General features: G+C 42.8%; 1 protein-coding gene across 1 annotated transcript; it reads left to right on the top strand.

The window, feature by feature from the left end:
* Nucleotides 1–1,551: 1,551 nt before the first annotated feature.
* On the top strand, nucleotides 1,552–21,191 carry LOC117518154 (m7GpppN-mRNA hydrolase-like). Its single transcript, XM_034179213.1, has 2 exons — nucleotides 1,552–1,825; nucleotides 20,314–21,191. Exons 1-2 carry the CDS (start codon nucleotides 1,552–1,554, stop codon nucleotides 21,180–21,182), a joined length of 1,143 nt encoding a protein of 380 aa, XP_034035104.1. The 3' UTR covers nucleotides 21,183–21,191.
* The last annotated feature ends 177 nt before the right edge of the window (nucleotides 21,192–21,368 follow it).

Below are 21,368 nucleotides of genomic sequence, written 5' to 3'. Positions count from 1 at the left end.
AGACTGCAGGCTTACTTGTAGTTCCTAGGGTTTGTAAGAGTAGAATGGGAGGCAGAGCCTTCAGCTTTCAGGCTCCTCTCCTGTGGAACCAGCTCCCAATTCAGATCAGGGAGACAGACACCCTCTCTACTTTTAAGATTAGGCTTAAAACTTTCCTTTTTGCTAAAGCTTATAGTTAGGGCTGGATCAGGTGACCCTGAACCATCCCTTAGTTATGCTGCTATAGACGTAGACTGCTGGGGGGTTCCCATGATGCACTGTTTCTTTCTCTTTTTGCTCTGTATGCACCACTCTGCATTTAATCATTAGTGATCAATCTCTGCTCCCCTCCACAGCATGTCTTTTTCCTGGTTCTCTCCCTCAGCCCCAACCAGTCCCAGCAGAAGACTGCCCCTCCCTGAGCCTGGTTCTGCTGGAGGTTTCTTCCTGTTAAAAGGGAGTTTTTCCTTCCCACTGTAGCCAAGTGCTTGCTCACAGGGGGTCGTTTTGACCGTTGGGGTTTTACATAATTATTGTATGGCCTTGCCTTACAATATAAAGCGCCTTGGGGCAACTGTTTGTTGTGAGTTGGCGCTATATAAAAAAAAATTGATTGATTGATTGATTGATAGTGGTATTGCAGAATACGCACCAGGCAAAACTCTAGCTGTAGCTGACACGTTATCGAGGGGCCTAGAGCAGCGTTATGGAGATGAGACGTCCCATGCAGATGTAGCTGCACATTTAGATGTAGTCATAAATCAGGTACCAGCCACACCACAGAGGATTAGTGAGATTAAAGACAGCACTGCCAATGATCCACAGCTGCAAATGGTTTGCAGTTTTATCAGAAAAGGGTGGCCAGATTTCATTGCTAATGTCCCAGAGCCTATAAGAGACTTCTATAATGTGAGGAGAGTTATCTGAGCTAGATGGCCTGATTGCGAGAGCGAGCCGCATCGTGATTCCTGTAAACATGAGAGAGCTAGTCCGAGACAGAATCCATGATGGGCACCAGGGTCTAAGTGTAGGGAAAGAGCTTTACAGTCAGTATGGTGGCCAAAAATGAGACAGGATATAGCCGAGAAAGTGCAGCACTGCCAGTACTGCACAGAGAAAAAAAACACACAGTGGAAAGAGCCCTTATTTCACACTGTACTCCTGTTAAGGCCATGGCAGAGAGTAGCAATAAACCTATGTGAGTTCAAAAAGCAGAACTTCCTATTGTATCTGACTACTTTTCTAGGTTTGTGGAAATCTTACATTTACCTACAATGACAAGCAGCCAGGTTGTATCTCGGCTTAGGACTACTTTTCCCCACTATGGTATTTCAGAGGTGCTAGTAGTGACAACGGACCACAGCTAGCCTCTGCAGAGATGAGTGACTTTAGTAAGGACTACGACTTCACCCACATCACGTCATCTCCACATTTCCCTCATAGCAACGGACATGCAGAGCGGGCTGTCCAGATTGCAAAGACCATTCTGAAACAGAATGGCCCCCTGTTGGCTTTCATGGCATACAGAGCCACCCCCAACTCTCCACTGGAGCCAGTGCTGCAGAACTGTTAATGGGCAGGAAGCTCAGAACCACCTTGCCCATTCTACAGGATAGTCTGAACCCACGCTGGCCTGATTTCGAGAAGATACATCAAGCTAATGCTTCAGCTAAACAGAAGCAGGCACAATTTTACAATCGCAGAAATGGAGTGCAGTGGCTGTCACCACTGAGCCCAGAGGACCCTGTGCTCACCAAACTTGATGGACGAAAACAATGGACAATGCCAGCTGTGGTTCAGAGTGCCAGCTCCACACCCAGGTCATACATAGTGGAGACGACACAAGGTGAGCGTTACAGAAGGAACAGGCACCACCTTCTGGCCATACCTGTTGTGTGGGCCGCTGAAGAGGAGGTACTGCTGGCCCACCACCACAAGATGGCGCCCTGCTTGAAGTGCGGGCTTCAAGCACGAGAGGGCCTCGGAGCGACCAGGAGTGACAGCTGTCACCCATCATCCGTACCAGCTGTCACTCATCCACTACCCATCACCACCATCATAAAGGCCGGACTGCAACTCCACCTCCCCGCCGAGAAATCAGCTACCATTCAGGTAATTACTTCTCTGCTGAACCTTAACCCGAGCATCAGTCTGATCTCTTTTGCAGCCGTTTTCCTGGGACGGATACCCTGTCTGTTGAGTTGGCGTTTGGTGTGGACTGCGACGGCTTCGCCTCCCACCCCACCCAGATAAGTGGTTATATCGGGAGCTGCACGAGTGTGTGATTGGAGGTGGAGGTTTTCCCTCCTAACTGTATACAGACTGTGGGATTACTGAGTGTGCGAACTCACACTCATCAGTACTGTCTCTGTTCTCTGCCAGCAGTACCGGGTCTGACTGCTGAAGACAGTGGCCACCTGGGGCGCAGGGCTTGGCGGCTCCGGTGTTCTTCAGCTCTCGCCAGACGTCTTCTATCGTCGAGCCTGCCCACACGTCACCTTGTGTATAATTGACATTCCACCATATTGTTATTGTCTGTACTTCGTTGTGCGATTCACACCATTAAATTGTTACTTTTTGGCTTATCCATTGTCCGTTCATTAACGCCCCCTGTTGTGGGTCCGTGTCACGACACTTTCACAACAATACCCTCCAGGGCCACACCAGAAAATGTGGATCCTGTTGCAAACTCAGAGACAGACAACTCCAACATAACCAACAAGGAACTCCCAGTGGTTACACCTGAGGCCCTTAAACCAGGGTTAAAAGTTACCCGTTTTGGTAGAGTGAGCAAACCAGCAGATAAACTTGATTTGTAAGTTACTTGGTCTTCATGTTGTGAATGTGCACAACGAATACAACCAATTACAGAAATGGACAAAAGTCAATACACAAAGGTGTCGTGTGGGCAGGCTCGAAGATAGGAGACGCCTCTCCAAGGTAAAACCGGAACCACACGGCTTCCTCCGCCACAGGACCCCGGGAATACTGGAGCCGCCAAGTCCCGAACTCCCAGGTGGCCACTGCCTCCGCGTGTCGGACCTGGTACTGCTGGCGAGGGAAAAAGAACAGTTAGATGGGGGCGCGTTTGCACCCAGAACTCCGAACGGCAGGAAAGGTACCTCCACCTCTCGTTGGAACAGTAAACCAATAACTAGCTCAGTCAAAACTGTGTACTCAGTAGGCTTTGATATGTTACCTCTCTGGTAGGAACGATATCTCGGCAATGAGGTGGAGATGCCGTCCTGCTGATATACCCCACTGATGATTGCCGTCAGCTGTCTCAGGTGATGGGTGACAGCTGTCACCGAGGCTGCTCCCGTGAGGCGGCGGCGCCCTCTGGTGCCTGGAGCCCGCACTCCAGGCAGGGCGCCCTCTGGTGATGGTGGGCCAGCAGTACCTCCTCTTCAGCGGCCCACACAACACTTCAGCAAAGTTATGTTTTACGGCTAAAGTTTCACATATTTATTGTGAATTGTGTTATTTTGTCATGATTGACAAAGAAAAGGAGGGTTTTCTTTTTGGGGGCAGAAGGTAGATTGCTAAATTACAAAATGCTAATGCCACACGGTCAGAGATATAAAACAACAGCTTACTGTTATGGCTGTCTGTGTTAGCACTCCCTTGCTATTGCTAATACCACAGATGAGTTATAAAACAGCAAAGCATTGTTAAGAAAGCTATCTATTTTTAGCTTTTGCTTGCTAATGCCGCATGGTCAGTAATAAATCAGCAAAGTATTATTAACAAACTTATCTGAGAGTTAGCATTACATGAAACAGCAAATTATTTGCAAAGCTATCTGAGTGGGAGCATTACCTTGCTAATGGCAATGAAGTTTGGTCAGTTATAAAACACCAAATAATTTTTCACAAGTTACCTGGGTGTTAACATTGCCTTGCTAATGCCACATGGTCAGAATTATAAAAACAGGAAATTGTTAAGGCTGTCTGTGCATTAGCACTCCTTGCTAACGCTAATGACACATGGTAAGGGTTACAAAACAGATAACTGCATTTAAAACTGTATCAAAGGATGTTCAGACCAGAAAACATCCAGTTTTTAACCAAAAATCAACCAGTGTTGTCAGCTCCTCAGTAAGAAAAGTATTGGCTGTCCTAAAAGTCTAGAAATTGTTATATGATGTCATCATCTAATTTGCATAGTATGATGTCATAACAGATGCTGCAGGAAAGGAAAAAAGAAAAAATTATTTAGAACTACAAATAAACTTGATTTTTGGTTTGTTTATTTATTTTGCCATTAAAATTGACCAAAGTAAAATAAATTTTCAAGGCCAGGGCTTTTCAAAGTCTGGAGTCTAATTAGTCACAGAGGCAGAGAGCGGCGAATGAGATAAGCATGCTGAGCGAGTCTGAGTGAGGCTGCGGAGGCATCGCAAGTGCGTATTTCATTTGCACTTTGAACGTGGAGGACTGTAGATATCCCTCCGCTCAGTGTTTTGCAGCTGAGATGGGAAGACCCGCTGCCGCTCTGTGAGAACAAGTCGCCAAACACCAGAAAATTCTCCAGTGACACCAGGAAAAGTACCTAGATTTGTCGCTAATCACTTTTGAGAAAATAAGTCATCAAGAGGGTTTGGAAAGTGGCCAGATTTAGCGAGAAAGTCGCCAAGTTGGCAATACTAAAATCAACACTTTAATTATGGTTGATGCTCAATGGGCTGGTTCAGGATGCGACTCAGCCCATTTCCCAAAGGCAGACATGCAAATAAAGTCAAACGTTTATAATATACAAGGTCTGTTAGAAAAGAAACCGACCTTTTTATTTTTTTCAAAAACTATATGGATTTGAATCACGTGCGATTACATCAGACAAGCTTGAACCCTCGTAAACTTTAAATACGAGTACAAAATTCATTCTGATGATGTCATCCGCGATGCCATGCACCATCTTCGTGTACTTCCAAAAAAAAACAAAAAAAAACAAAAGAAAAAAAAAAACAGGCTGTGTACTTCCTCTGTGCAGCGAAAAAAATTACATCAGAAATTAGGCCAGCTTTTCATTCCTAACAGCTCTTCATGCGTCCAGATGGCTTACAGCACAGTGGATTTGTTGCGCGAGTGCACATTGTGTGTGCGCAGAGTGCAATGGTACCAAACGTATGGAACCAAATTTGCACCCTAATGGAACCAAATTGCACTCTAAAGGCAATGCATCACAAGTGGGATGAATAATCCATGTCACGTGACATACAAAGCACCAATCAAATGACAAGGATCCACTCAGCCGTTATAAAACAGCTCATAACTAGAAGCACTCAGAGAGTGCAAACCTCCGCCAAGGCCATGGGGTCACTGACGCCATAAACATCTACACGCTGTGGAATCATTGAACCTAAAAAAGTCTAACAATGATGTTTGCTCAGTAGTAAAAAAGTTTCATCTGCTGTGACTGGATAGCATGTATCCTTAGCGCTTGGCATCACAGTTTATTGCAACTTGCACCTTTCCCAGAAGCTACTGTCATCTGAGCACTGATATTGATATTGCATGTGCTTATAGACAAAAACAAATGACAGACAAAATTCAATTTATTATTCAACTAAACTGCAAATATATGAATTTTTTAACATTTATGAAACACTTCTCTAAACAAGGCCATAGGGTCACTGACCCTAAAGAGATTCCCTCCTTGGCACAGCAATCTATTCAACAATTCAGTGTTACAACCAAAACTATGATACATACACTTTTCTTTCCTTTATATTTGACATCCTTAACCATGAAAACATACCACTAGAATTTGGAATCACTTTTATGTCTTTGTTAGTTCAAAAGTTATTGTATAAAAACGATTTTTCGGTAATGGCGGTTTTCTTCTGGATCTAGCTCCATAACATTTGAAGGTACATCAAATCTGATGACACCTTACTGAATCAGTACAGATTCAGCTACAATTTGGTGTTAGTTGTGCATCTCTAGCTTCATTTGTCACCTCACACTGACACATTTTCTATTTTCCCTATATTTTTGCATATTCTGGATCACCAGATCCGGAATCTGGATCCGATCATCACCAAACTTTGTTGTTTGATAGAACATTTGACTATGTTACATCCTAATTTTTTCAAGCCTTTCTGCCTTGTTTTTGTGGAGTTAGAAACTACACCAGATTTAGACTGGTTTGTGAACAATATTTGAGGGAAATGGTGATATTGTGTATGTGGAAACGTTTTAGATCTTTGAGTTCATCTCATACAAAATGGGAGCAAAACCAAAAGTGTTGCGTTTATATTTTTGTTGAGTGTAGAATGTCAAAATTCCCCCTATCCCGCAATGGTGAAGAATCCTTTAAAAAATCCATGGATCCGGATCGTGATCCAGATCACCACTAAAATTTAATCACTTGTTCCGCTTGTCATTTACAACCACTCCACAAAATTTCATCAAAATCCGTTCAAAACATTTTGAGTTATCCTGCTGACAAACAGACAAACAGTTGTGTTATCAACAGTGTTGATAACCATTCGTAAGATTCAGGCGGTTTTCGATGGCTTTCAGTCGAGTGAGTATCTGAGAAATTGTTTAACAGCTGGGCATGTTCAAACTTGTCCTGTGAGACTTCCAATGGAGGTGTTTTGCTGTGGCACCGCGCCATGAGCGGCTGGGTGCCGACACGCGAATCCGTCCGCACGTCTTTCATTACAAAATCTCCTTTAACAGTGGAATGTCCGGATAAACTGCTGATCCTGACCTCTTCTGAAACTTGTCTGTTCTCTCATGACGTCCTGGGTCAACAGAGGCTTAAATTTGGAAGTTTTCAGCTGGAAACAGGCTGACGACGGCGGCTCGGGGCGTGGCGCACCGTCCAGAGCCGTGGGCTGTCCTTAAAGCGACAGTAACACTCCTTAATCTCTCATCAGCCGTTAAAATTTTCACCGAAAACCGTCTGAATTTCTCGAATGGTGTCCACTTGGATGTGCTTTACAGTTTCTGAAAAAATTTTGATCAAGCAAAGCGCCAGTCTCTCAGCAAGTAGTCATACAAAGGGATTCCGACGGGAGGGGTGGACCAGTGCTCACTCAAACCCTGCCCACAGGCGAATGACGCAACCGACAGGCGTGAAAAAACTCACGCATGCGCACGAGGGTTCAAGCTTGTCTGACGCAATCACACATGATTCAAATCCATATAGTTTTTGAAAAAAATAATAAGGTCGGATACTTTTCTAACAGACCTCGTATGCTACAGGTTCCAACAACATGGAGTGGATGGAACCAGAGCTTCATATATTAGCAGATGAAAACTAATCTCATTGGTTCCTTGGTTGTTACCTCCGCCAAGGAGGTTATGTTTTCGGTCGTTTGTTTGTTTGTCTCTCTGTCTGTCTCTTTGTCTGTTTGTCAGCAGGATAACTCAAAATGTTTTGAACGGATTTTGATGAAATTTTGTGGAGTGGTTGGAAATGACAAGAGGAACAAGTGATTAAATTTTAGTGGTGATCCGGATCATGATCCGGATCAACAGATTTTTTAAAGGATTCTTCACCATTGCGGGATAAGGGGAATTTTGACATTCTAGTTTCTAACTCCACAAAAACAAGGCAGAAAGGCTTGAAAAAAAATTAGGGTGTAACATAGTCAAATGTTCTATCAAACAACAAAGTTTGGTGATGATCGGATCCAGATTCCGGATCTGGTGATCCAGAATATGCAAAAATATAGGGAAAATAGAAAATGTGTCAGTGTGAGGTGACAAATGAAGCTAAAGATGCACAACTAACACCAAATTGTAGCTGAATCTGTACTGATTCAGTAAGGTGTCATCAGATTTGATGTAGCTTCAATTGTTATGGAGCTAGATCCAGAAGAAAACCGCCATTACCGAAAAATCGTTTTTATACAATAACGTTTGAACTAATAAAGACATAAAAGTGATTCCAAGTTCTAGTGGTATGTTTTCATGGTCAAGGATGTCAACTATAAAGGAAAGAAAAGTGTATGTATCATAGTTTTGGTTGTAACACTGAATTGTTGAATAGATCGCTGTGCCAAGGAGGGAATTTCTTTAGGGTCAGTGACCCTATGGCCTTGTTTAGAGAAGTGTTTCATAAATGTTAAAAAATTCATATATTTGCAGTTTAGTTGAATAATAAATTGAATTTTGTCTCTTATTTGTTTTTGTCTATAAGCACATGCAATATCAATATCAGTGCTCAGATGACAGTAGCTTCTGGGAAAGGTGCAAGTTGCAATAAACTGTGATGCCAAGCGCTAAGGATACATGCTATCTAGTCACAGCAGATAAACTTTTTTATTACTGAGCAAACATCATTGTTAGACTTTGTTAGGTTCAATGATTCCACCGCGTGTAGATGTTATGGCGTCAGTGACCCCATGGCCTTGGCGGAGGTTTGCACTCTGAGTGCTTCCAGTTATGAGCTGTTTTATAACAGCTGAGTGGATCCTTGTCATTTGATTGGTGCTTTGTATGTCACGTGACATGGATTATTCATCCCACTTGTGATGCATTGCCTTTAGAGTGCAATTTGGTTCCATTAGGGTGCAAATTTGGTTCCATACGTTTGGTAGCATTGCACTGTGCGCACACACAATGTGCACTTGTGCAACAAATCCACTGTGCTGTAAGCCATCTGGACGCATGAAGAGCTGTTAGGAATGAAAAGCTGGCCTAATTTCTGATGTAATTTTTTTCGCTGCACTGAGGAAGTACACAGCCTGTTTTTTTTTCTTTTGGGTTTTTTGTTTTTTTTTTTGGAAGTACACGAAGATGGTGCATGGCATCGCGGATGACATCATCAGAATTAATTTTGTACTCGTATTTAAAGTTTACGAGGGTTCAAGCTTGTCTGATGTAATCGCACGTGATTCAAATCCATATAGTTTTTGAAAAAAATAAAAAGGTCGGTTTCTTTTCTAACAGACCAGAATTATTTTTGTACTCGTATTTAAAGTTTGTGTTTGATTGTTGATCTCAGACATGATTTTTCGTTGGAGTTAGGCTCATACACCAACTCTTTTTTTTTCTGGACGTGCGCAAAGTCAGTGCAGTGACGCACCAAAATGTAAGTCCCTTTTCTGTTGTTTATGAATTAATATAATATCAAATGACAAGGATCTATTTTAGCCATTATATAAAACAAATATTGAACAAATATTTAATTCAGTGAAAGCCAGCTTTCACCTCATGAAATATTCATGCCATTGAACTCAAAAACATTCATTATTACTATACTAATTATCTGTGATAACATGAACCATAGCTCCTGTGCTGAAGATCAACTGCCAGAATTCTATAAAGGCCAACAGTTTGTGCTGGTGTTTCAGTTTCCAGCAATCAGTTGGCAGGAAAAGACCAAAACTGATTTGTAGCAGAAGAAATTTGTTGATTGACATTTAAGCAGCAGCATCTATTCCACAATGAATTCCAGTTCAGAGTCAGGTACGAAATAAAACAGGCTGAGATGATTACATGGAGGCCAATGTTCCAACTTTTAATTTGTTTGTGAACATTTTTGAACACACAGAGCTGGTCCAAACCTCTATGGTCACCAAGTTGTCAAGATTTAAAATTTGTAGAAAAAAGTGGGTGCACATGCATCCTGAGATCTGTCAGTTACGAGTCGACTGGGGAGATTTTGACAACAAATATGCACTTTAAATGATGCTCATATGCATAGAGATTCTTGTTGCCACCCTGACAGTTGGTCAAGCTGTTAATTTCCAACTGACTGATTTGATCTGCTCAGAAAATTCATGACAAAGCTATTTTTAGCAATTTCTTGCTAATTCCATATGATCAGTTCTGAAACAGCAAAGCATTTTTTAACAAAGTTATCTGAGTGTTTGCATGACATAAACCAGCAAAGTGTTGATAAAGCTATCTGGCTGTTAGCATTACCTTGCTAACACTAAATGGACAGAGATATAAAACAATTAGCACTGCCTTGCTAATGCTAATGCCACAGGTCATTTATAGAACAGCAAAGCATTGTTAACAAAGCTATCTGTTTTGATTTTATGCTTGCTAATGCTGCACGGTCAGTAATAAATCAGCAAAGTATTGTTAACAAACTTATATGAGTGTTAGCATAACATAAAACAGCAAATTATTGTGCTGTTTCACAGACAGCCTCAACAAATTATTTTGTTGAGGCTGTCTGTGTGTTAGCACTCCTTGCTAATGCAAATGACACATGGTAAGGGTTACAAAACAGATAACCGCATTTAAGCTGTTTTACAAATGTATCAAAGGATGCTCAAATCAGTGTCGCCAATCGAACAGTCCGCCCTAAAAATCAGTCCACCCCGCCTTAACTGCGCATGTGTGATTTGCTGCGGTTCACGGATTATCACCTTGTTGCTGCTTAAAACTGCACTCCAGTCATCATCTATCTTAGTGACAGATATCTGAAGCTTTTGTACAACAATCATTTCCACATAAATTCAGCATTATTTCATCATAAAAGATGGATGAAGCGAACAATGTGCTGCGGCTACACAAGCTGCTCGCTGATGTGTTCACTGCGCGTCGGTCATTTCAAAGAGTCATCGAGTTTCACCCCGTTTCTGCTTAAAATGGCCTCATTTCTGCTTAAAACTGACTTTAGAATGATTTAAGAGGTTTTACCTTGTCATCTGATGGTTAATAATCCCATTTATCCATTTGATTGCTTTGGGTTAAGAGAGTCCGTCTCAGACGAGCTGCTGTGGTCCCAAATGATACATGTGCAGTGAAGGCAGGCGGACCGATTTTTGGGGGGGGAGCCGTTTGGTCTACAACACAAATGTTTATTTGCAGAAGAAGAAAGTTGTTGATTGACATTTAAGCGGCAGCATCTAGTCCACAATGGGTTCCGGTTCAGAGGTATGAATTAAAACAGGCTGAGATGTTTACATGGAGACCAATGTTCAAACTTTGGCTTGTTTGGGAACATGAACAAACAGAGCTGGTCCAAAGAAGAGTCGCTTTATTCAGAGAGTAGCAAGCAACATGACAAGTCGGGAAAAAACAATCACATGACTCGTGGTGGCATCTTGGGGCCAAAATAACGTTCACTGTTAATCTATCTGCATTCTGGGTTTTCACGTATCCCATAATCCCTTGCGTGCCAGAGAGTCGCTGCAGTCAAAACAACATAGAGAATCCACACAATGACAATTGTAAATGAATATTATACTACAAAAATGTCATTTTTTATGCTTTTCATCACATTAATAAGAGACTGATGCATGATACCTTGAAAACTTGCTAAAACAATTGTAACAAAAAATCCGTGCCTGCTACGTTTAATCTGCGTGAAATTTAATAAACGCAAACCAAATTTCAGACATATTATATATATTATATTATATATTATATATACGAGGTCTATTAGAAAAGTATCCGACCTTATTATTTTTTTCAAAAACCATATGGATTTGAATCACGTGTGATTGCGTCAGCCAAGCTTGAACCTTCGTGCTCATGCGTGAGTTTTTTCACGCCTGTCGGTTGCGTCATTCACCTGTGAGCAGGCTTTGAGTGAGGAGTGGTCCACCCCCTCATCGTTTTTTCATTGTTTAGGAATGGCTCAGAGACTGCCGCTTTGCTTGATCAAAATTTTTTCAGAAACTGTGAGGGACATCAAAGTGGACACCATTCGAGAAATTCAGATGGTTTTTGGTGAAAATTTTATGGGCTTCAAAGAGATTACGGAGTGTTACTGTCGCTTTAAGGACGGCCCAGAGCGACTGGCGGTGCGCCGTGCTCCGAAGCCGCCATTGACAGGTGGAGCGACCATTTAATTTCTAAACGGATGGCTGTATGGATCCATGACCATTGTGTGCAATTTCTCTGGTTATCACAAGAGCTGGACATCAACCATTTTCCGGCAGATTTCACTTTTAACAAGAAATTTTGTCATGGAAAGCCGAGCGGAGGCTTCGCGCATCACGATGGATTCGCTACTGGAGCGAGACAAAACCACCTCCGTTTTGGTCTCACAGGACGGCTTTGAGATGGCGTTCAGACAGCTGTCGGTGGTTTTTCCATCGAGTGATTATCCGAGAAATTGTGGATGTGCCTGGACATGCCAGAACATGTCCTGTGAGGCTTCATCACGGCGTTGCTGTGCGCCATGCGGCACCGCCGCGATGCGCGAAGCCTCCTCTCCTCTTTCCATGACAAAAATTCCTGTAACAGTGGAATGTGCCATTCATTTCCAAACTGGACGCTGTGTTTTATCCGGGACGTCATCTGGCTAGCACAGGAATTGTGAAAAGACTTTTTCGGCACATTGAGACAGACGTGCAGAGGAATTCCGCTCGTCGCGGCGGTGCCGCATGGCGCAAAGCAACGCCGTGATGAAGCCTCACAGGACATGTTCTCGCATGTCCAGGCACATCCACAATTTCTCGGATAATCACTCGAAGGAAAATCCACCGACAGCTGTCTGAACGCCATCTCAAAGCCGTCCTGTGAGACCAAAACGGAGGTGGTTTTGTCTCGTTCCAGTAGTGAATCCATCGTGATGCGTGAAGCCTCCGCTCGACTTTCCATGACAAAATCTCTTGTTAAAAGTGAAATCTGACAGAAAATGGTTGATGTCCAGCTCTTGTGATAACCAGAGAAATTGCACACGATGGTCACGGATCCATACAGCCATCCGTTTAGAAATGAAATGGTCGTTCAGCCTGTCGATGGTGGCTTCGGAGCATGGCGCACCACCAGTTGCTCTGGGCCATCCTTAAAGCGACAGTAACACTCCGTAATCTCTTTGAAGCCCATAAAATTTTCACCAAAAACCATCTGAATTTCTCGAATGGTGTCCACTTTGATGTCCCTCACAGTTTCTGATCAAGCGAAGCGGCAGTCTCTGAGCCATTCCTAAACAATGAAAAAATGACGAGAGGGGTGGACCACTCCTCATTCAAAGCTTGCTCACAGGCGAATGACGCAACCGACAGGCGTGAAAAAACTCACGCATGCGCACAAAGGTTCAAGCTTGGCTGACGCAATCACACGTGATTCAAATCCATATGGTTTTTGAAAAAAATAATAAGGTCGGATACTTTTCTAATAGACTTGTATTAGTCTGCAACAAAGAGGACAAACAGTGTTGTAAAGAACAATAATCAAGACATTAAAGAGCAAACTTCACTTTCCCCCAGAACGACAAGATCAGGAAGTGAACGGAGCTCACAGCAGCTCCCATTGAAAATAACGGAGAGACAGTCCGTGATTCTCGCATGTTTACATAAAACAAATGCAATAACAATGTCTAAAATCCCAGAGAATACGAGGGCTGTCAATAAAGTAACGGTCCTTTTTATTTTTTTCAAAAACTATATGGATTTCATTCATATGTTTTTACGTCAGACATGCTTGAACCCTCGTGCGCATGCGTGAGTTTTTCCACGCCTGTCGGTGACATCATTCGCCTGTGAGCACTCCTTGTGGGAGGAGTCATCCAGCCCCTTGTCGGAATTCCTTTGTCTGAGAAGTTGCTGAGAGACTGGCGCGTTGTTTGATCAAAATTTTTTCTAAACCTGTGAGAGACATCGAAGTGGACACGGTTCGAAAAATTAAGCTGGTTTTCAGTGAAAATTTTAATGGCTGATGAGAGATTTTGAGGTGATTCTGTCGCTTTAAGGACTTTTCACGGTGCGAGACGTCGCTCAGCGCTCTCAGCCGCCGTCGTCAGCCTGTTCAAGCTGAAAACCTCCACATTTCAGGCTCTATTGATCCAGGACGTTGTGAGAGAACAGAGAAGTTTCAGAAGAAGTCCCTTTCAGCATTTTATCCGGATATTCCACTGTTAAAGGAGATTTTTTTAATGAAAGACGTGCGGACGGGTCCGCGCGTCGGCTGTGAGCCGACGCGACGCTCTGCCACAGGAAAAACACCTCTGTTGAAAGCCTTAAGGACGAGTTGGAACATGTCCTGCTGTTAAACAATTTCTCATATACTCACTCCACTGAAAGCCATCAAAAGCCACCTGGATTTTACAAATGGTTATCAACACGGAGGTGTTTTTCCTGTGCCGCCGCACCGCGTCGGCTGCGTCCCGACGCGCGGACCCGTCCGCACGTCTTTCATTAAAAAAATCTCCTTTAACAGTGGAATATCCGGATAAAATGCTGAAACCGACTTCTTCTGAAACTTCTCTGTTCTCTCACGACGTCCTGGATCAATAGAGCCTGAAATGTGGAGGTTTTCAGCTTGAACAGGCTGACGACGGCGGCTGAGAGCGCTGAGCGACGTCTCGCACCGTGGTAAGTCTTTAAAGCGACAGAATCACCTCAAAATCTCTCATCAGCCGTTAAAATTTTCACTGAAAACCAGCTTAATTTTTCGAACCGTATCCACTTCGATGTGTCTCACAGGTTTAGAAAAAATTTTGATCAAACAACGCACCAGTCTCTCAGCAACTTCTCAGACAAAGGAATTCCGACGAGGGGCTGGACGACTCCTCCCACAAGGAGTGCTCACAGGCGAATGACGTCACCGACAGGCGTGGAAAAACTCAAGCATGCGCACGAGGGTTCAAGCATGTCTGACGTAAAAACATATGAATGAAATCCATATAGTTTTTGAAAAAAATAAAAAGGACCGTTGCTTTATTGACAGACCTCGTATATTCACAAGCGTTTTAGGCACAACATAAAAATAGTTTTATGTTGCGATGTTAATGGTGTTGTCTGTGTGAAGCGGTTAAAGTTTAGTGTGATCAGAGCGTATCAATACAGTTCTCAATGTTAGGGCCCTGTCCCACTGGCGTTTAGGAGGATTTGTGTATGAAATGAGGAGACAAAAGCTGAGCGTCCACAACAAAGGTGGGCAGAAATGACAAATGTCCCGGGGTGGATCAGCGAATACATGAGGAAGAAAAGCGGATATAACAGGGAACAGAAGCGAAGGGGACCGCGGAGGCGCCCCCATGAGGGGCACAGCGGCCGTGATGCACTCGCTTCATCCGTGCCCACTGTCTGCATGCACGACATACCATTTGCGACCGTGATGTGGCCGTGCTGGGCACGCGTCATATCTGTTTTGCACGCTGTCCCGGTCCGCCGCCAAGCCGCACCAACCTGTCGGTTGCGGATATCAGCGGATGACAGGGGATATGTGGAGCGTTGGTTGTGTATGTCCTGCGTATGTCTTCAGTATGTGTTCAGGCAGTGATGCGGATCTCATCTGCAGCAGGATTTTTGAGCCGCTCAAAAATCCTGGCTGCGGACATGCGTGCCTCTGCGGATGATCACGGACGTGTTCGGATGGCGGCCGACTCATACAGGAATGTTACACGGTTACTGTGGTTGTGTGGCGGATGTGGGCCACTTTTGTGCACATTCCATCTGCAAATCCTCCTAAATGCCAGTGGGACAGGGCCCTTACTGAGATCTCGCAGCGCAGCGACCTCTCCGAGGTTTTGTGGGATTTGAAACCTGAAAAGTCTCAATGTAAATCCAGCTTTTTTATTTATTTATTTGCTGAAAATGCCAGGTTGTTGTGCATTTGGATGCACAAATAGACACAACAAGGGCTTCAAGATGTTCAGATTCCCTTCTGATGGGAACAGAAGACAAATTTGTGAAAATAAAGTCAGTCGTGTGGAATGGAAATGACTTCATTGTCAAAGCTTTGAGGGGTACATTTATTGTTCAGTCCCATGTACAGTAAAACTCATCTAAACCGTCATTGTATAAACCGGATATTTGCAGTCGCCAGACAAAAAAAGTCACAAAGTTTTTGTATTGTTTACCAAGTAATAGACACCATTAACACATTTTTTATAACAGATTTTTCGCTCACATCTGATAAAAGGTCCTGTCCAATTGCAATGTATTTCCATTAAAACCCCTCGCATGTGGGACGGGAGTCATTACCATGATTAAAAGACTCTTTATTTTTTTCATACTGTGCTCAGACCTGAACCTGCAGCCTGACGTGCACCTATTAAGTCAGACACAAAAGGCTGTGATTTGACACTTTTCTGTTTTCACTCCTTCGTCTCCCATCATATTTTAATAGTTTTTGCAGTGCGCATGTTGATTACATTTCGGGATCACATACATTTGGCAGAAAAGTCTGCAAATTTACAGCACGGAGTCAGAAAAAGAGAAACTTGTACAGCTTACCTTTTAATTTGGAGGTGATGATTGGAGAAAGAAAAGCTTGTTGAGGGACAAATTAGTCTAGAATCTATATACATAAAGGGCTACGTCTGTCTGTCTGTGATAAACTCCCAAACTATAATATATAGCCCTAAAAACTATATGTTCTGAATCATGATAATGAGGTTTTCACGTATCCCATAAACCCTTGTGTGCCAGAGAGTCGCTGCAGTCAAAACAACATAGGGAATCCACGACACTTGTAAATTAATATTATACTACAAAAATGTAATTTTTTATGCTTTTCGTCACGTTAATAAGAGACCGCATGCATGATACCCTGAAAACTTGCTAAAACAATTATAACAAGTAATCCATGTCTGCTACGTTTAATCTGCATGGAATTTAATAAACGCAAAACTAATTTGACATATTATATATATTAGTCTGGAACAAAGAGGACAAACAGTGTTGTAAAGAACAATAATCAAGAAGGGCAAACTTCACTCTCTCCCAGAACGACATGAACAAACTGGTACCATTTTTTTAAAAAGTTGAACTGAAAATTACCCCCAAAATAGCCATTTATGTAAGACCGTACAGTGATGTACAATGTGCGATAAACTCCCAAACTATTATATGTAGCCCTAAAAACTATATATATTCTGAATCCCCATGACATGAGGAACAAACTGGTACCATTTTTTTAAAAGTTGAACTGAAAATTACCCCCAAAATAGCGGCTGAGGGTATGACCAGTAGATGTGGGCGATACCGGGAATTTTGGTATTGATCCGATACCAAGTAAATACGGGCCCAGTATCGCTGATATCGATACCAATACCAATACTTTTTCATATTTAAGTTTCATAGATCCAAAGGATCCAAAAGACCTAGGATAGAATTTCGCCAAACATTGTCTGTGACAACAAAATACTTTATCACAATCAACATTTTTGTTTAAAAAATATCACTCAACACAACTTAAAACAAAATTGCCTGAGGTAGAGGGCTGACTCGAGGAGAGTGCTGAGTGGGCGGGCCAGTTTGAGCCTACCTGCATGGCTGTTGGCTGGTGCCGCTGAGCCACGTGATGGCGCAACAACAAAAGACCAGAGGGGGGAGGATGTGCTACTCCGTGTTGTGTGGGTGTCTGGTCGACCCGCTCCACTGCCGACCCGCACTGGCCGACTTGCTCCGGTTTTCTGGACAACCCGCTTCAGTCGTAAAGTGGAGCAGGTCGTCCTAGATATTGGAGCAAGTCATCCTGGGAAGGGGAGCGAGTTTCAAATACTAGAGACACATTATACTAAAGGAGAAATAAAGTTTTTGTCATTGTCATATTTAAGCCAACTTCTTTTACAACTTACCGTGACCCCCGTGATAACACCGGCATAGTGGTTTTCCATATATGCAGATCTTATACATAGTCGTATGATAATATATTGTGATGGTCCCTGAGAAGTTTCCACACATCACTTGACACTCAATATTTGTTTTTTATTAAATTAAGTAATGTACAATTTAAATTAATATATATATGCCCACAAAACAATGACTTCACAAATCCTGTCACATCAATTGACACTCATTATTCAGGGTTCTAGCTAGTGCAAACTTGCGTTACGGCCTGTTACAATATCATTTTGGACCGTTACGCTTATTTTGGACAGTGTAATCAACCGTTTCTACAGCGCGACTCCAGTTTGAAGCATGAATGAAGCAATACTTCGATTCAATGGCTCATGGCTCTTTGATTCGCTGCTCTTCAGAAGCAGTAAGTCCGCTTCTTAACCTCTCTTAAAGCCATTAAAATATCATGAGTCATTTTTGTGTGGATTAAAGTCACTAACTGGGACTTGTGTCTTGTTCCATTCAACAAAAAAGAATTGTCCTCCGTTCCGTTTGCACAGCTCCAAACACTGTGCGGCTCTCTGCTGAGACAGAGTCCGCTTGGAATTAATAACTTCAAAATGAATTCTTATTTACCAAATACCATTCACTTGTTTTTCCATTCTTATTCATCAGATAACTTATTGTCAATCCCCTAGCAAAATTCACCTTTTTAAACGTTGTTAACAAATTATATAAAAACGTCATCTGAAGCGCACAATGTCATGTTCACTCAGTCATGTCGGTTAGTAAGTGTTATTCCTTCTACATTTATATCATTAAATAAGTGATTCTTTCAACTGAGAAGTAGAGCGGATCATCTTGAGACAGTGGAGCGGGTCGTCTTGAGACAGTGGAGCAGGTCGTCCTATAAAGTGGAGCGGGTCGGTCAGCGCGGGTCGGCAGTGGAGCGGGCCATCTAGGAATCGTTGTGTGACACAGCGCAGTGCTGCTCTTACAGACAGAAAGTAGACTTTGATGAATCTGCAGTCAGTGCATGCAGGAGAGAAAAAAGCTTGAGTATCGATCTTTTTACACGAGGATTGCTCAATATCAATACCAGCATTGGTATTGATATTATCGATATTAGGATTGATCCGCCCACCTCTAATGACCAGGCAGATTCAAATTGCCAGCCCTGTATATGTGTTGTCCATCTCTGTTTATTTAATCCCTTTCTACAGCACACTCAGCACAGCACAGCACACTCATCAAAACAACAACATGCTTAGGCTGAGGCTGTGATTATGACCAGGCAGATTCAAATTTCCAGCCCTGTATATGTGTTGTCCATCTCTATTTATTTAATCCCTTTCTACAGCACACTCAGCACAGCACAGCCACAGCACACTCATCAAAACAACAACATGCTTAGGCTGAGGCTGTGGGTATGATCAGGCAAATTCAAATTTCCAGCCCTGTATATGTGTTGGCCATCTCTGTTTATTTAATCCCTTCCTTCAGCTACTTTATGTTCTCAACTGTTAAAGCACCTGACTGTACATCCTGTACAACCCAGTTTGCCTTCCTGTCTGAATACATTCATTTTATGTTTGTAAAATTGCAATGTAAAAACAGTGAAATACACCATGACCTCAGTTTGGATTCATTGATATTTACATTTACTGTTACCTACCTTTTGTGTGCAATTTTTTTTTTTTTTATAAATTTGATTGCAAAACAAAGTCTGCATGAAGGACTTCAAATGTTTTTGTCTTTTAACCAAGTATTTCCACTTATTTTGAGGAGTCCACCTCTTATAGTTATGCTGGACAAACTTTAGCCCATTAACTATTATATTTATAAGACATCATCATTAAAAAAACAAATGTTGGGCAATTGTTTTGATTAAAATGATTGGCATTTGGCTTATGTCTAAAAGAGGTTAACCCGGGCAGTGCCGGGTACCCCAGCTCGTAAAGTATAATCCAGCGATGGAGAACTTTAAAACTTTCACGCACATCATTTCATGACACGGAGTTACAGAGCTGCAGAAGTGTAAATCAGGCTTTAAATTAATTAAATAATCAATCAGAAATGGTACATTTATTTAAATTTGATAGCTTAACTATTTTTTATATTTGTTTTGATAGTTCCTGTACCTGGATGTGTTGCTGTATGTGGTTAACTGATAAAAAAAAAAAAAGTTAAATTCAGAAATTCAGCACAATTGGCGCCAAAATGGCACCATGTTCTAAGTTGATTGCCACTCTCTCAATAAAGAGGCCCCAGTCCAATCCTCTCTGGTCACCGAGATGTCTGGATTTAAAATTTGTAGAAAAAAGTGGGGCAGCACCATGGCCGAGTGGTTAGCACTGTTGCCTCACAGTAAGATCATGGGTTTGATTCCCACCTGTGGCCTTTCTGTGTGACGTTTGCGTGTTCTCCCCGTGTTCACATGGGTTCTCTCCGGCTTCCTCCCACATCCAATTACACGTGGGTTAGGTGGATTGGATACTTTAAGTTGTCCGTAGGTGTGTGGGTATATATGTGTCCCTGCGACAGACTGGCGTCCTGTCCAGGGTGTACCCCGCCTCATGCTCTATGACTGCTGGGATAGGCTCCAGCCCCCCACGACCCTCAGTTGGAGTAAGCGGCTGAAAATGAGTGAGTGTGAGAAATAAGTGGGTGCACATGCATCCTGAAATCTGCCAGTGATGACTGGGGGGGGGGGATTCTGACAACAATTATGCACTTTAAATGTTACTCATATGCAGAGAGACTGTTGCTACCCTGGCAGTTGGTGAAAGCAGATGAAAACTGACTGATCTGATCTGATGCATTCAGGGGCAAATGGAAAATGTGTAGTGCTCTGGGTCCTAAGGACCAGGATTGGGATAGACTGCACAACCTCTGAGCAGTTAAAACACAGACATTCACTTACTACCTTTTTTCCACCAACACAGGACAAGAAAATGTGAAGCTCACCGCCCACCTGGAAGAACTCCACAGCAAGTTCATCCAAGACAGCGAGGACAAGGACGACCTGAACCAGCTGTGCTTCAACATGGAGAAGGCCCACTGGCATTATTTGGATGTTTATATGCCCCAATGTCCAAGACTGCCAAAACTGTCACTGGAACAGTTTGTTCACCTCTTCTTCAACCACTTTCCCTATCTGCTGCCCAATGGGGAGAACGTACACAGTGTCCTTCGGAAGTGGTACGAGTACAGGAAGACTATCCCCATCTACGGTGCCATTATTTTGGACAAGACCATGAGAGACGTGTTGCTGGTTCAGACTTTCCATGGGCGCTGGTCCTTTCCCTCTGGAAAACTGGACAAGGGTGAAAAGCAAATAGACTGTGGTATCCGTGAAGTGGAGGAGGAGACTGGTTTCGACATTAAGAACAAAATCTGCCAACACAATTATATTGAAGTAAAAATAGCAAATCGGGTGACCGGGCTATATATAATTGTTGGTGTGTCCAAGGACACCATTTTTCAGCCAAAAACTGTGAATGAAATTCAGGACATTCAATGGTTTTCAATTGACAAACTGTCTCAAAAACATCAATTTGAACGGGGACACAACAAATTTTACACAGTCACAAAATTTATCAGGCCATTACAAAGGTGGATTGACACGCATCAAAGCCTGTCTCAGGGCAGACTCACAGCCAGCAGTTCCTGGAGACCTTCACCATCAGGTTTTGACACTTGGGCTGCACGGCGCCTCCAGGAGTATGAGACCCGGACAGCAGATGGGTGGAGCAAGAGAAAGGACTAGAATCATCTGGAACCTAGAATCATCTGGAACCTTGAACCACTGGTAAGAATGGAATCAGATTTGGCTCCCAAACTCATGGCATGGACTAAAAGACATGATGTACGTATGTCAGAAATGATTTTATAATCTGCTTCTCAAAGTAACAGATAGCAGATGGGTGGACCAAAAGGAAGGACTAGAAGCATC

Source organism: Thalassophryne amazonica, chromosome 10, assembly GCF_902500255.1.
Source record: "Thalassophryne amazonica chromosome 10, fThaAma1.1, whole genome shotgun sequence".
NCBI classification, from domain to species: domain Eukaryota; kingdom Metazoa; phylum Chordata; class Actinopteri; order Batrachoidiformes; family Batrachoididae; genus Thalassophryne; species Thalassophryne amazonica.
This window is presented reverse-complemented; position numbering and strand designations above follow the sequence as displayed.